Here is a 15,217-nt window from a genome sequence, read left to right as displayed (position 1 = left end):
ATGTATTGTTTTCAGGCTAATAAGCCCTTGGCCAAACACATATGTGTTCTCTAAAGCGGTTGCTGAGCATGCCATCCTGACACAGGGAAAGGACCTACCGGCAGTTGTTGTGAGACCTTCCATTGGTAAGTATATTCAAATGTTGACTCACTGTATGAAAGTACGATTACGTTTTAGGCAGGGGTGGATCCAGTGATTACTTGAGGAATGAACTTTATTGTTAATTAAAAGAAAAACAATGCCATAATTTTGTAACATAATACACGACTGTCAACTGTTTGCATACTCAGGAAAAGTATACATCATAAGTGTTTACCAAACATTAATCCACTTTCTTATTAAATTCTCTACCTCATAATCAGTTTCATGTTTACTTATAGGCATTGGAAATTTGTGTTTGTAAAGCAGTATTGTATGAGGATATTTTGAATTTTAACATCATCTATATACAAACAGTTTAAACACCGATAGCAAAATTCACATTCAGTTATATATACTTTCTTGTCAGTAAATAAGAAAAATTTTAACACACCAAGATACTAATGGGAAACATAAGTCACCAAAACTTAATCACCATTTGCTTAGGTAAGTAAAAATATACTGATTAATATTTTAAGTGTAATTTCAGATTTTTCTTCACAAGTGCTATAAAAGAGAAGGTACAGTTTTTATTTTATTATAATTCAGCTGATCATAACTTCTAATAATGTATATGTATTGCTATCGCACAGGGTTGTCTAAGGAGATGGATACTGAGTTAGGGCGCCACCACGTGGTTTGTGGGCACGTGGACCCGGCGAGACTCCTTTCTCGGGCCGTGACGTCGCTCAAGTGCGACGAGGCACACAACCCTAATAATGCTTCGCTGGCTCCTAACACCCGCTCTCAGCGGCGGGCATGCTGGTACACTCATGTAATGCCCTAATCTTTACCTAGGTGGGCTCTAGGCGTCCCACACGCCAGGCGACTACACCGGGGCACCCGTGACAGAAATAATAGGTATACACTCGAGATTCACACCTGATATTTACTAACCATTCCTTGTCTCTACATTGTTCATGTGAAGCGGATAAAAAGCCAACGACAAACAATCAGTTTAGGAGGTGGGCCAGGTCACCACGTGGCCTGACCAAAGAAAGGTAAAGAAGTTAAATTTAAAATGCTCGAGGAGCTTAAATTCTTATTGAAACAGTCTTATCACCCGGAGTAGGCCTCGAAGACAGAAAGAAAGCTATTTAGATTAATATACATATGCAAAACGGATGCTAACGGATCAGATATTAACAAACAATGAAGTCGACGAAGTGCGGGAGTGTCCCACTCCGGTTGGTGGAAGAACAAGACTGACTGGTCAACAGGGTGTCATGGCGTCTTCCAACCCTCGAGTTCCCGTTAGCTTTTTAACTTATAATTAATCTAATTACTAACATAGTTTACCCTTTTAAAAATTAGTAATAATTAAACGACAATTTCTGAGACTTCCATCTGATTTCATAACAGTATACTTAATTAATTATTGTCTAAAGATTATTTGTCGGTAGTTCCTGTAGTGGCCACGTGTGGCGCTGCGCCATCATTCGTGTGACTTAAGACAAAACACTGGGCAAAATTATAAAAACACACAATACATAGCCCTTTATTTCTTTACTTATTAATTAATTACTATTTTACGTTTCTGGGCCGTCGCACTGCCTCTAATGCCTCTTGCAGCTCACACACGTCACCGTGGCGGGCGGTTAAAACAGAGGGTGATGGTGGGAGGGTGGTGGCGCTGGTGGAACAGGGGACACATCGGGCTCAAGGGAGGGCGTAGCCCTGGTTGACGTCAGTATAGAAATTTACAATACTACATTGACAGAAATAAAGTTCACTTAAAACCAACCAAAATAACACAACTTAAAGAGACATAACAACAGTTCCTGACACTGCAAATCCTCAAGCATTAAATAGTATAATGACATATACAACTTATATTAAATTATCTAGTTTATTTTAAAATAATGTAAACGTACTCTAAAAAATATTAATAATTTAAAAATTATTTTTAATTAGAATCAAAAATAAATTGCAGCCTGCAATTTCCACTCATTGCAAACCTAATCAAATGCATCAATTTGCATAAGACTGTCACAGTGATATGCTTATACTTTCACCCCATACTGAAGCTAGCTTAATGGCCCATGAATTTTTTTTTAGGCATGCATAGAAAGTGCAATTCAGTGGGGTGAACTCAAGATTGGCACTTACTAAAGAGATATGTTCTACTAAGTTTAATAGCCAACAGCAAGTCAGATATTACTGTGATAATGTTTAAAACTGAAACACTTATGCACTCTTGACACCTGGTGGCTTCATCAATACAAGAGAAATGTCTCAGCCTATCTCAAGACTATGCTAAAAGAAAGGTTTCTTCAAATAAACACTGAGCTTCAGCACATCCTTATTAAAATAATTACAGTGTTTTAGTGATAATTCAGGTGTCATTACAGCTCCTCCCTACACTGCCAGTTTTGTTAGCTACACACTACACAGGTCACAGGGTTAAGACAAGCATAATTTTTTTCCCAGAGGTTGGAAGGGACATAATCGTTGCACATTTTATGCTAAAATATAGTTTGAAAAGTAGGGGTGTGATTTTTATGCCATAAAAGCATTTTTTGTTGAGGTTATCATAACAAAATTTTGCAGGGAAATTACATTTAATAAAAAAAAGCAGAGTTTACAAAAGTATGCCAAAACAATTAAAATAAATTAGTCACTAACCCAAACATGTTTTGATCAACCTATTGATAGCGAAAACTGTGACTCAAACATAAGGCGGATATAACGTAGCATATCCATAATTATTGTTGTTGTAGTACACACTAACCATGAAAAGAGTGTGGGCTGGGTTATGAAATGTAGTTTACTTTGCATGAGTCAGAGTGCGCGAGCTACATGCAATTGATAATCAAACAATGTTAGACTATGTGTGCGCACTCTACACAGATATCAACGTAACAAACTAATACTTGGCTACATTTTCATTTTCATAAATGTTTCACAGTGATGACAAAACAGACAAAGATTAAATTTTGAAAAAGTGTTTAGAAGAGAATTTACACGTAGGAAACTTCTTATTTCTGTTAGTTAGATAAGTAAACAGTAATAGTCTAACAAACAATGGATATCAGCTTAAGTAAAAACAAAGTTTTTGGGCAATGTCGTACATGAAAAAATATTACATACATCTAATGGACAAAATGGTGAAACTGAAAAATTGGATCATATTGTATGGAAATGCCTTAAGGGGATTGGTGCAGGACAAAAAACAGTCATTCGTCAGAATTTGTTGGAAATGAGCTTAAGTGTTTTATAAATGCTTGTTTATTACTACTGTACGACCAGCCAGCACGTATATAAGCTAGCGGGTGAGATTTGGCAAGTTAGTGGCGAGAGAGCTTCCGTGAGGGGAGGTTGTCGAAGATTTCAGCTCTGAGGCCTGCCATCTAGCGGGAATCTTTCGAAGGTCTTCCACAATATCGCCTTTCTCTCTCTCTCTCTCTTTCTCTCTCTCTCTCTCCAACACGGACACCCAACCAGCTCTTATCTTCGCTTCCATCTCGCCCTATCCTTCATTCTCGGATCAGGTAGCCGCCCTTCCCCGCGTAGACTTTCGTGTTACTCCAGGAAACCAAGACAACCTGTGAAGAATTTGTCCAAAGCTGAATTTTTGTACTGTGGTAGAGTTGACTATGCTTAATAACATACCGAAAGTTTACCGCTGTAGACCTTGTGCGTTATCACTGAAAATTTGCATTTAAGTCCTAGGTGACAGCAACTTGCATCAGTCCATTAAAATGCTACCCATTTATACAGATTTTAAATTTGACTATCCGTAAACTTACTAAAATAATCTAGAAACAGTAATACACCCATTAATGTTAGAAAAAATTTAAATATTTAATATTTAAGATATGATATAAAGCGATTAATTCACGACATATATTTTTTTATATTTGCCACCCAGATAAAAATACGATTTACACCGATTTGAAGAGGCCAATGCGAAAAAATGTCTAAATAAATGTTTTTAATTATACTTTTAGCTTTAAGATAGTATATTTATAAAGAATCTATCATAATTAGTTGCCTCATTAAAGCTGCCTGAGCTTTGCAGTGTACTACAGCCGTACTGATCTTTCACGGCCGGCGGGCTTTGAAACACGCTGCATATTGCGACACTCAATGAACTTGGTCTTATTTAGGGATTACTTAAAATATATTTAATGCATATGATAGGGTGTATTCATGTTACATCTATTGAGATATACATATTCTTTTTTCTTATATGAATGATTTTTGATACAATAAAATTAACAATAAACAATTTCTGCTTGGAACTTGTAAATCAAAATTCTAGAGGACCTCTGGTTTTATATATGTGTGTTCGTATTTTGTTACAAAAATTTTATTATTAAAAATTATTTTAATACCAAAAAATATAATTTTTTTTATTTCTAATACGTTATATTATTTTTAATCAGAACTGTGCAAAATTTTAATGTAGCCTATATTATAAAATATATATATTTAATTATATGAAATTAGTTTACTACATAACAATTGAAGAAAACGATACACCGTAAATGTGCTTATTGAGTTTTGTCACTTTTATAACATAATTTGTATGATAATATTATTTTTTTTCCAGAAAATAAATAAAACATAAGTTGTGTTGAAAAATGTATTGATAGAATTACATATTTAGTATTTTTTTTCTAAGTTAATTCATTGGAGTGCTGCACCTAGCTTACTTCGTTGAATTGCTAGTGGCAAAGAGCGGTGGTGGATGTTTTTGCAAGAGTTTGACCGTATTTTATGACCCCAGCTGTGAGAGGGTGTTCGTCCCGAAAATCCTAACGGTCAAGGAAAATAGCCTTTCTCTGTAGTCACGTACGGGTCTGCTAATCGCTTAATATCGTCAGTTCATTACAACTTTCCGGGAAGTTCTATTGTTGTTATTAATTTATAATTTAGAAATTAAAGAGTTGATCATACTAACATTTTTACCTAAGCAAATCGCATCCTGGAAAATTTTTATCTACGTTTGCAGCAAAAATCACTTGCAGTTTGGAAACTTTTATTCTTTCAGAGTAAAATTCAGTCTGGAATTACCATACATAAAAAACCTTAGTTTTCTGGAGCAAAAAACGTCCCAGCACGAGCGACTTTAACACTGCTGCACACACACTATGCAGCTTGAAATACATCAGTGGTCAGACTATTATACCAGACACTTAAAATATATACATTTAAACCTTACAAAAAAAACACAGACAATATTTATGAAGTGATTTTGACGCTACGCGCAACATATCTATGTAACATGTAGTCAAATTTCTATAAAAAAATATATATTTCTTATTTTTATGATTAAAATTACCAATTTAATAATAGGACGTTTAAACATTGAGGTGTTTATCACAGTTTCCATGTAAGACATTCTTTTATATTACTTTGGTGCCATAATGAGAACCGACTTAAAAAAGTATTAAAGTTATTAAATTTACGATACATTTTTGTGGATCATTGTAGAAATTATCATTAAGGACTCAACTGCTCATTATTGGTGTGATCACAAGGTTTCATCGGTAAACTTTTGACGTGTTACTAAGAAATGTTCATTCTACTACTGTACACAATTTTTGCTTTGGGATAATTTTCCATGTATTAAAAATTTTTGTTTCTTAACAGCGAAATTTGACCTGACCCGAGCCTACTTCGACAACCTCGCAGTAGTATACACTACGCGGCTCGGATTGCTTTAGTGGTCAGACTAATTGTATGAGACACTTAAAAAATATACCAATTTAAAGATGAATAAATATGCAACAACGTTTATTCGAAGCGATTTCCACGTTGGGCTCTTTAAGTTTAAAATTGAATGAAAGTGAATTAGTTAACTTTAATGATATAAAAGGTCTATTTTATAGAAACATGTTTAAACTTTGTGCTTTTTATCACTATCCTCAGATAGGGCAATGTTTCTAGATTATTTTGGGTTCCATACTGACGGTCTACTCCATAAATTGCATTTGCAATATCCATTATTGTGGATCGTTGCAAAAATTGTCATTTTGGACTTAACTGCTCGTTTTTGGTGTGACGCACAAGGTTTGCGCCAATACTTAAACTTTTGACGTGTTACTAAGAAATGTTCATTCTACTACTGTACAAATTTTCAGCTTTGGGATAATTTTCCATGTATTAAAAACCTTTGTTTCTTCACAGCGAAATTCGTCCCGACCCGAGCCTACTTCGGCAACCTCGCAGTAGTATACACTGCGCGGCTCGGGTCGCTTTAGTGGTCAGACACATTGTACCATGCTCTCAACAAATAAACTAATTTAAAATTTAAGAACTAAATCGTGATCGTAAAATGGCCGCCATGGTGATTTGCGAATTTATGGAGAAATAAAAGCAGTTAAAATCTTATGTAGTTTCCAAGAGACATTATTACATCATCAATCATCTAAAGTAACAGGTTTACAAAATTTCAACATATTCAGTAACTAGTCAGTTTTTTTTCAAATGTGTTAGTATTAACAATCTGGACCATATCTAGTCGGTGAGGTCTGTATTGTTACAGACTATCTGTATTCTGGTATTTGGATTTTGAAGCTACTTAATGATTCGCTTTCAATGTCTATTAAAATATACCTAATGCTAATTGCAGGAATATTTCTACTCGATTTCAAAATTATAATTCCTGAACATTTGTAGCGGACACATTTCAATGTAACACTTACTGATTTTCGAGTTGTGTTGAGGTTTCACATGTCACTTCGTGTACACGAGATGGCCCCTGCTCTGGTAACAATGAGTCATCACAACCGGTGCCGTCTGTACCAGCGTCTTCACAAGTTATCCTGAAATATGTTCTTAAATATTAATTCAAGTAATTCTTAAAATCCTACACACCTTATATTAAGTGTCGTAAATGAATCGTTATATTTTGTAAATCCATATAATGTAGGAGCCAACATGGCGCGAAGCGATGGACGCGATACAAATAATATTTTTTTTTACCGACCACTACATCAGTAAATATTTGTGGTTTCCATTCGCTATGAATTCAAGCATGTAACATGTGTACTGCTGCTTCAATTCGGCCACAGTTAAATGGGAGGCTCTGAATCACTGAAAACTCCTCAACAAAATCAACGATGAATCACAGGCATTACAACAAACAGTTGTTACAAGTCAAGTAGCCAATGAGCAGGTGACATTTTTCGAGTCCGTAGAGGATTGTTGAGACTATTGTACAGGTCATTGGCAACGCGCCCTTACGCGCATGGTTAATACCCCGCATGAGTAGAGTGTAAAGGCGTAAGCCTGAGACACATCTAGGTCCTCATCTAACCGTGCACACTTAGATTTAACTCAGGATAGGGTGTTAATATTTACTAATTTTGCAGTCCTAACAGTCACCAACGAATAGCCAGCAAAATACATAAATAAGCTCACGAATATTGTTTGTGAATGAAGGCGAAGCTGATACTTTGGAAACGTTACCAGTATACATTAAATAATATTTAACTATTATTTACGTAGCTTACTTCTTAAAACTGCATTCATGTAAACAGATTTTGTGTGAGACTATGGTGAGTGTTTTCTGCTACACTTAGTTTTCTGAAAAAAGTCTATTGTGGCTTAATAAACTTGTTAACATTGATGCCTGACATAAAAAAAATTCAAATGTAATTATACTGATACATGTTGAGTATAGTTTATGAATGGTTCACGCATTGCTGAAAAAAAAAACATGTTTACAATTTTACACATCTTTTTGTTGTCACATCGCGTCCATCGCGTTGTACATACGCAACTCTGAAAAATAAATGTATGCTAAAAAAAAGCTATAATAAAATAATCTCTTATCTTTCTTTATTCTTTTTTCTAAGCGCTCTAATGGCTTTCGATAGTTTTGTTCTTTTGTGTACTCTGCTTGGTGGAGGTTTCTTCTGCATTTTATTCCTGAATAAATCTTACGCTTACAACAAAAAACATCTAGCTAAATCACTGTGCTAAATAATAACAGAGAATAACCATTCAATTATACGCCGAGCTAGACCAAACACGGTCTCTTATCTACTGAAATTGAGTACGTTGACCTTCATATCAGTTTCCCGCGGAATCCCGTCTCCCCTTCGTAAACAGCAGACAGCTGTGGCAGGGTGGGAGCGAGCTGCAAAAAGTTTGGAAAACTGTCGCAAGGTGTCACTACTGTCCAGCGCGCTCCATAATTCCTTGTATCCAAGCTTGCACGCTGCTCAAATTTCTACAGCTACATTTTTACTTTAGGTCCGACTGCAATAAGCTAAAGATTAAAATAAAGTCAATCATTCAGCCGACATATATGTAGGCGTTTGAATTACAAATGAAAACGCGAATGTTATTAAATTCGCAAATGAATATCACGCAATTTCGTAGCAGCTCATTTATAAAAATTCAAATTGTAAATACGTTAAATTAATAATGATTACAGATAAAATAATGGTCACAGTCATATCTCCCGTGTCTGAAAATTTATCTGCGAAAGTTTTACCACTGAATTCTTTATAGTTTTTTAATAAAGCTTGAATTTAAAAAATTCCCGAAAATCAGCAATAACTTAATTAAAATAAAAAAATAAAAAAATAAATTTTTCACCAGAATGGTTCAAATCTTTTCTAGCAGCTGAATCATTAACAAATATATTGTTTTTTTTTAATACGATGCTGGTGCACCAATCCCCTTAACCAGTCTTTACTGTAATCACAGTATTTTTCCATACTAGACTGCAAATTGTAAACTGTCCTGTGAACTTTGGCAAAGTCATGTTTACTACCTACATAAAGCACTTTGAATCTAACAGCAGGATCAAAATTATCATAAGACTTTTATTAGTTTTTTTTTTTTTTTTACAAATGTTGATGCCATAAATTAACAATTTGCAGTTAAATGAGTGTGATTATGCGATGAAACACGGTACGGTTAAAAAGTATTCATTAGGAAGAATAAAGTGGAAGATATTCAGAAACGCATAAGATACATATGAGGTTGTTTTTTGTGGCCTGCCATGCTACCATCTGAGGCAGTGCCAAAACCTGACATATGTGTTCCTTTGTAGGGATGACTTGTGCATGCATCTTATGTCTACAAAATACTATATATTACATAATTATGAAATCATCACTAAATATGCACTGAATTAAATGTTAGATTCCAGTCAATTTTTCACTCTTTTGGTAAAAATGAACTTTGCACGTTTTATCAGCAAACTAGATCTCTTAGATTTACCTAAGCCGTTTATTTAAAAATATTTTTTAAAAATTTAATTACCTACAGTAAATAGCACCTTTTAATCAACTATGATTATAGTGTACTATTGAGAAATAAAAAAAAAAACTATTCAAATTTTGGAACTACCAGCGAGAGTGAAACATAGGTACTTAAAAAAAAAAACTAGTTTGTGGAGAAAGGAATTTTAATTTTTTTTTTAAATTATTTTTTGTAATATTAATGCATTTTTAAGTGTCTAGATGTCATGCTACTCAAGCAGGTGCATTAGAAGTAAAACGTGACACAAATAGGGCTATAACAGTGTATAAGTATGTGAGTGCACAAGTGTGAGAATGTTTTAAAGCAAACATGTCATACAGCGTCCAAATTCTGAGCTCCCTCTCGCTCCTGATCGGTTGACTTTTCCTTGTTATCAGAGCGTTACACATTCGCTACACCCTGATGACAGCAACGCTTCGACATACCGTACTGGCTCTAAAGAAGTTTCACTTCAAAAACTAGGAAGAACAAGCTGGGGTATTTATGGGGAAAACAGTGTTTCTTCTTCTTATGAAGAGAGAAATAGCCAATTCAATTTAATTCACATTCTAAATGGCTGAAACAAGTACGACATTTGTTACAAAACTAGGTTTCTTGAAATATGCTTAAGTTCCACCTGTATAGCCACATGAACAGCTTTATAAAAAAACTTATGCTCTAAGACTGCACAATAGGTGTATTTCAACACTGCATACAGAAAGTGTGAAGTAAGAGTTTGTTCTGATATAGAAAAAATTATATAATATACTTAACTCTAATGTTGGCTCCCCTGTTCTGAAATGTTGGAAGTGATTTCTACAATCAAGGAGCCACTCTTGGGCTGGGTGGACAACATGTATGGGCCAATCTCCATCGCTGTGGGAGTGGCCTATGGAATTCTGCACGTGAGTTACACAAACGAACATGGACTTCTGCACATCATCCCAGCTGATATGGTCACCAACTGCATAATAACATCAGCTCTGACAGCCGACAAAAGGTGAGTGAGAACATTCAACGGCCCTACCTGTCCACCTTGTTTCCTTTCTCTTTTGATAAGTAACGTAGAACCTCTGTCACTCGTTACTGCAAAGAAAATTGATTTTGTTCAAAAGTTCAGAGAGTTGTAAATATAATTCAAAAGCTGTAACCATATGTACAGAGCAGGGGGGGGGGGGGGGGGGGGTTGAAGCAGTGGTAAAACATTTGCCTTGCACTTGCATTCGGAAGGACCTGGGTTTGAATCCTGATTTGCTTTTACAGAGTTTCCTGAAATAACTCAAACTTTTTCCAAGGTCTTTATTAGTGATGTGCGAGTCTCGGCATCATCGAGAACGAGTCGAGACAGAAATTTTCTCGATCTCGTCTCGAGATAATTTTTTTGGCTCAGAATTTTCGAGAATTTTGTAAACAAGAAATAGGTTAGGTAATATAATATATTGAGGCAGCATTTTGTGTTGTGTGTTGAAATAATTAACATATCTTCAAAGTAACGTAGATCGAATAAAATAAAATATACTTGTTACGATAGTATACACGATAAATTATTAAAAAGTTAAAAACAAACAACTTCCGTTCACAAGTCACTACATGAAACGGTAAACGTAAACAATGAATTGTGCTGTGGTTATCACATTAAATTACAGAAGAAAATGATTATTTTCCGTTAATAAAACCAACATTAAAGTTAAAAATAAATCATTTTCGGTATCAATATCAAGTATCAACGTAAAACGGTACGGTAAAAAATAAAAATATAAACATGACTGCAGAATTCTTCCGCGATTGCATTTTGTTTTATGGCCTTAGGTTATACACATGGCCAGCAGTATATAACAAGCAACATGATGTTTAAATTGCGGTCCGTATCGATAGTGACATATCGATAGTGGCGAATGTTCAGACTTTCATGATCAAGTACCGTCCATGGCTCAAGGAAACTGTATAGACTATGGAGTCAATAACGTATGACTATGGAGTCAATAACGTATGTTTACATACGACAGTAGGCAAATAAACTTGAGTGTAAAGGTAAAGTTGTAATTGCAATTGCAATTGTGGATACTTGATAAAATTAGTGAATAATTATGTATGTTTGTCAGATTATTGAGTTTTACTTTTTTGGATCATATTATCCTGATAACTAAAGTACAGATTTCTCAATCTCGACTCGATTCTCGAGAATTTTTAAATTCCTTTCTCGATCTCGTCTCGAATTCAAAAAAGTCTTTCTCGCACATGCCTAGTCTTTATCACTAAAATTAGAGCGAGTTATATTAGAATAAAACTTTCACTGGTGACATATGGATCTACTATTTATTTCAATATGCAAAAAAAAAAAAAAAAAAAAAAATTAAGTGGGGCTGTTTCTTTGAACAGATCAGAAGATATTCCTGTGTACAACATAGCAATGCCAGCAAGCAACCCTGTTACTGTAAAAACCTTCACGAACTCGTTGTATAAAGTAGCGCACAATTTTCCTTTGAAATCAGCAATCTGGTACCCATTCGTCATTTTTGTCAACAACTGGAACGTCTACTTGTTCCTGGCCTTCTTCCTGCACTTCCTGCCGGGGTGTCTACTGGACCTGGTGCTTCGCCTCAAGGGGAAGAAGCCAATGTGAGTACAACCTGTGATTCAATACATTAATAAACATTTACTGCTGAAGACGACGGACTTTATAGAGAGTAGAAAATAAAGATAAATAGTGGTACTATAGTGGTAACCACAAACATGAGCAAAATTTAGCATATATTTCTCTTTAAGTGAAGTTATGTGAAGGAGTGTTTTCTACTGCTAGTAAAGCTCAAGGGCTGAGGCGTCATGGTAATGAAGTATTATTGGTTCAGTGGTCCCTGGAATGACTTGAACAATCACTAAGCTGTATTCCAAAGGTTTTAACCCACATGATCTTGGATATTTTCATCTTGGATATACATGCATCACGAGACGTAAATCTTTACCTCTACTATACATTTTCTTTAAGACATGAAGCTTCCATGATGGCTTAGTCCCTGAATTGAACAAATGAGGCAAGAAAAAAAAAAACTAAAAATAAATATTTCAAAAATTTAAAACAAATGTTTTGAGATCACATATGATACTTTTTTTCCTCCTGAGTACAGTTGCAATTTTTTCTAATTAATGTAAGGCATGTTAAAAAAAAAATTTTTTTTGCCATCATTGTATGGAAAATTTATCGTTGACCAAGGAACTAAGATTATTTCAAAGCAACTGTAGACTATAATGCAACAAGAAGCAAAATATCCTTTTTAGATTTCCCTGTGCGTAACTACAAACTTCTCCCATGACAAGGGATGGGAAACCAATTGCTGGGTTTGTGTCAGTCTTACACGAGCAGCAATGTCATAGCGTAGTAACTTTATTTGAGCTCTCATTTGGTGACATAATTAAGTCCCAGCTGTTTAAATTTGCTCTCCAAACAATACTAGGGCCACAATGGTATTGTTTCTTTTTTTGTTTGTTTTTATGTTTAACATAATGTGACTGGAAACTTAAAAAATATATTTAAATTTGTTGTTCAAACCAAAAATAAGCAGACAAACTTCTTCAGTTATACCTAAATTTAAAGGCCATTGAAAGGACATAGCTGAAGAACCTGTTGTGAATTGTCTAATTCACAGTGTCACCGCCTGGCTTGTATGTTTAAGACCAGGGCTGACAACCGTGCACACGCTCGCCAGAGAGGGCCAAATATCATTATATATCAAAAACATCAAAACCTGTACCTTCAGTACCAGCGGTGCGTGCTGAAGTCAAAAAAAAATTAGCATAGCAAAAATAATAGAGTAGAAACAGAAACATACTGTCTTATTTATTGTGCAAAATAGTTATAATATGGATCATGGCTCATTCCTGCTAAATAACCAACTACCAAAAGCTAATATTGTAAATACAAAAAAATATTATCTAACAATAAATACATATAGAAAAGCTAGCCTATATAAATATATACAGTAAACTCCCGGTATATCGCGCCTCGATTGATCGCGGAATCGGGTATATCGCGGGTCAAACCATGTCCCCCAGTCAGAAATGAATAATAATAATGGAATAAATGGTTAACAGCCGATTAGGATAATTTTGCGTTGTAACTAACAAACTAAGCATCGGGCAGAAAAAAGCCTAGGTGTAGAAAATGTCCGCATTAAAATTCTAAACAAGATATCTCCGTACATTATTCCTCTATCTTGTAGGGTTTTCAAATTATGGTCCAATCCAGCCCAGTGATATTTTCTGAAAGACTAGTTCTTTACGTCGCTTTATCTCACAAATGAAGCATCGGACAGGGGACCTGATAAAGCCCACCGTCCAGCGACATTATCCAGCGTGACTCGGCTGGGGATTGATGTTGGATAGGCTTGGTTGTCGGCAAGCGCTGGGAGGAGAGAGGTAGATATTAGAGCGGGCAGAAACATGACGAGGGGGAGTGGGGGAGGGAATGTGTTCACGCAGCACACAGGCAGAGCATGAGTCACTTGACTGAGCAGCGTCGCTGCGTACAAGGCAAAATCAGGTAGTCCGGTGTTTAAAATTCCACTCCAGAATATTAATTGGTACTTTACTGGACATCTGTATATAAATGTTTTGTTAAACTTAAACCTACAGACGTAATATTATTGGGTAATTCATTGTATTATACAAGTTCATCTTTTAACTTTGGTATAATGTTTTAACATTAAATAGTAAAGTAAATCGGCTAGCGTAATTTTAATCTTTGCCCAGGAATTCCCAGTGGTCCAATATTTACGTGAACCATACTGTACCACTTTTGCCGTGAGGTAGTAAACAAGTCCCGGAAATGTTTATGTGTAGCGGTCTCCCGACCTTTAAACAGAGGCTGGGGAATATAACACTTGCCGATCCGAGCCACACACACTCAGCAACTCGACACAGCGTTTGGTGAAATAAGTAAAGACAAAGTTTAACACGGTTTTTAATACGGCGTCACTGATGGCGCTAAAATTAAATTGGCGCAATTTTTGTTTCCCACATGTGACCATTTATAATTTACTGTAAGCATGGATAATAAAGTTTAACCACTTGACACGATAGACGATTCTTTATTTTTTATTGTACGAATGCTAGACTCGTTTTTTTCCTGTATCTGCGGCCTGCTTCTACAAAATACAAGCTATCTGTAAGTAAAACTAGAATTTTTATTTTGTCAATCAAACTCGGTACTTTGCGATTAATATTCGGTTTGAAGTATCACTACGGCCTTTCTTTTTAGAAGACTTGGACCACAGAATCGTGTGTAACCGCACACACTGCACTTACTTTGTTACGGACTCTGACGAAGCAGATACTGTGGCTAACACCACGAGACTGGCAGCAGCAGCTTGTGTGCCGCACGTGTGTATGGCGGCGTGTGGCGCGCTCGTAGGCCGTGCGACGAACTGTGCGCGGCACGCGGAAAAATAAAAACAATTCAACATTTAATATTTATCTTTAAAATTTATTATTTTTATTTTTTCACCCGTGTTTAGTGAAAACTGCGGATGCAAAGTCCGCACAAAGGCGGGCCGTCTATACTGTGCGTGCTTGCCGACCTATTAGAACACAGGCGGTGTTTTATGCATTTTGACCTTGGCACATCGAAACATCGCGGTTATGCAACAACGCGGGTAAAAGTTATGTCCCCCGACAACCGCGTTAAATAGGGAGTGTACTGTAGATTTCTTTAAAGATCGTAAAAAGGTAAAGGGGTCCCCATAAATCATTAAATAAAAATCAATCATTCGAGTGATGGCAATCAGTTCTCACTTCACAAGTCCCAAAAGGGCGTAAACATCTCCAACAAGGTAAGTTCCAAAGAGTAGTTACTCAAAAAAAAAGTACAAGTTCTGTG

The 15,217-nt window shown here is 35.7% G+C and overlaps 1 protein-coding gene across 3 annotated transcripts in view; it reads left to right on the top strand.

Moving 5' to 3' along the window:
- The window catches only part of LOC134542116 (fatty acyl-CoA reductase wat-like), a 48,947-nt gene that overhangs the window by 13,991 nt on the left and 19,739 nt on the right, over positions 1-15,217 (top strand). For all 3 annotated transcript variants that reach the window (XM_063386079.1, XM_063386080.1, XM_063386078.1), the window contains exons 6-8: positions 16-125; positions 10,156-10,345; positions 11,725-11,964. In XM_063386079.1, coding sequence (XP_063242149.1) covers positions 16-125; positions 10,156-10,345; positions 11,725-11,964 — 540 coding nt within the window. The remainder of the gene's footprint in view (positions 1-15; positions 126-10,155; positions 10,346-11,724; positions 11,965-15,217) is intronic.

Source organism: Bacillus rossius (genome assembly GCF_032445375.1).
Source record: "Bacillus rossius redtenbacheri isolate Brsri chromosome 4 unlocalized genomic scaffold, Brsri_v3 Brsri_v3_scf4_2, whole genome shotgun sequence".
NCBI classification, from domain to species: domain Eukaryota; kingdom Metazoa; phylum Arthropoda; class Insecta; order Phasmatodea; family Bacillidae; genus Bacillus; species Bacillus rossius.
Note: the sequence above shows the minus strand (reverse complement) of the source record. Positions and strands in the feature narration are given on the sequence as shown.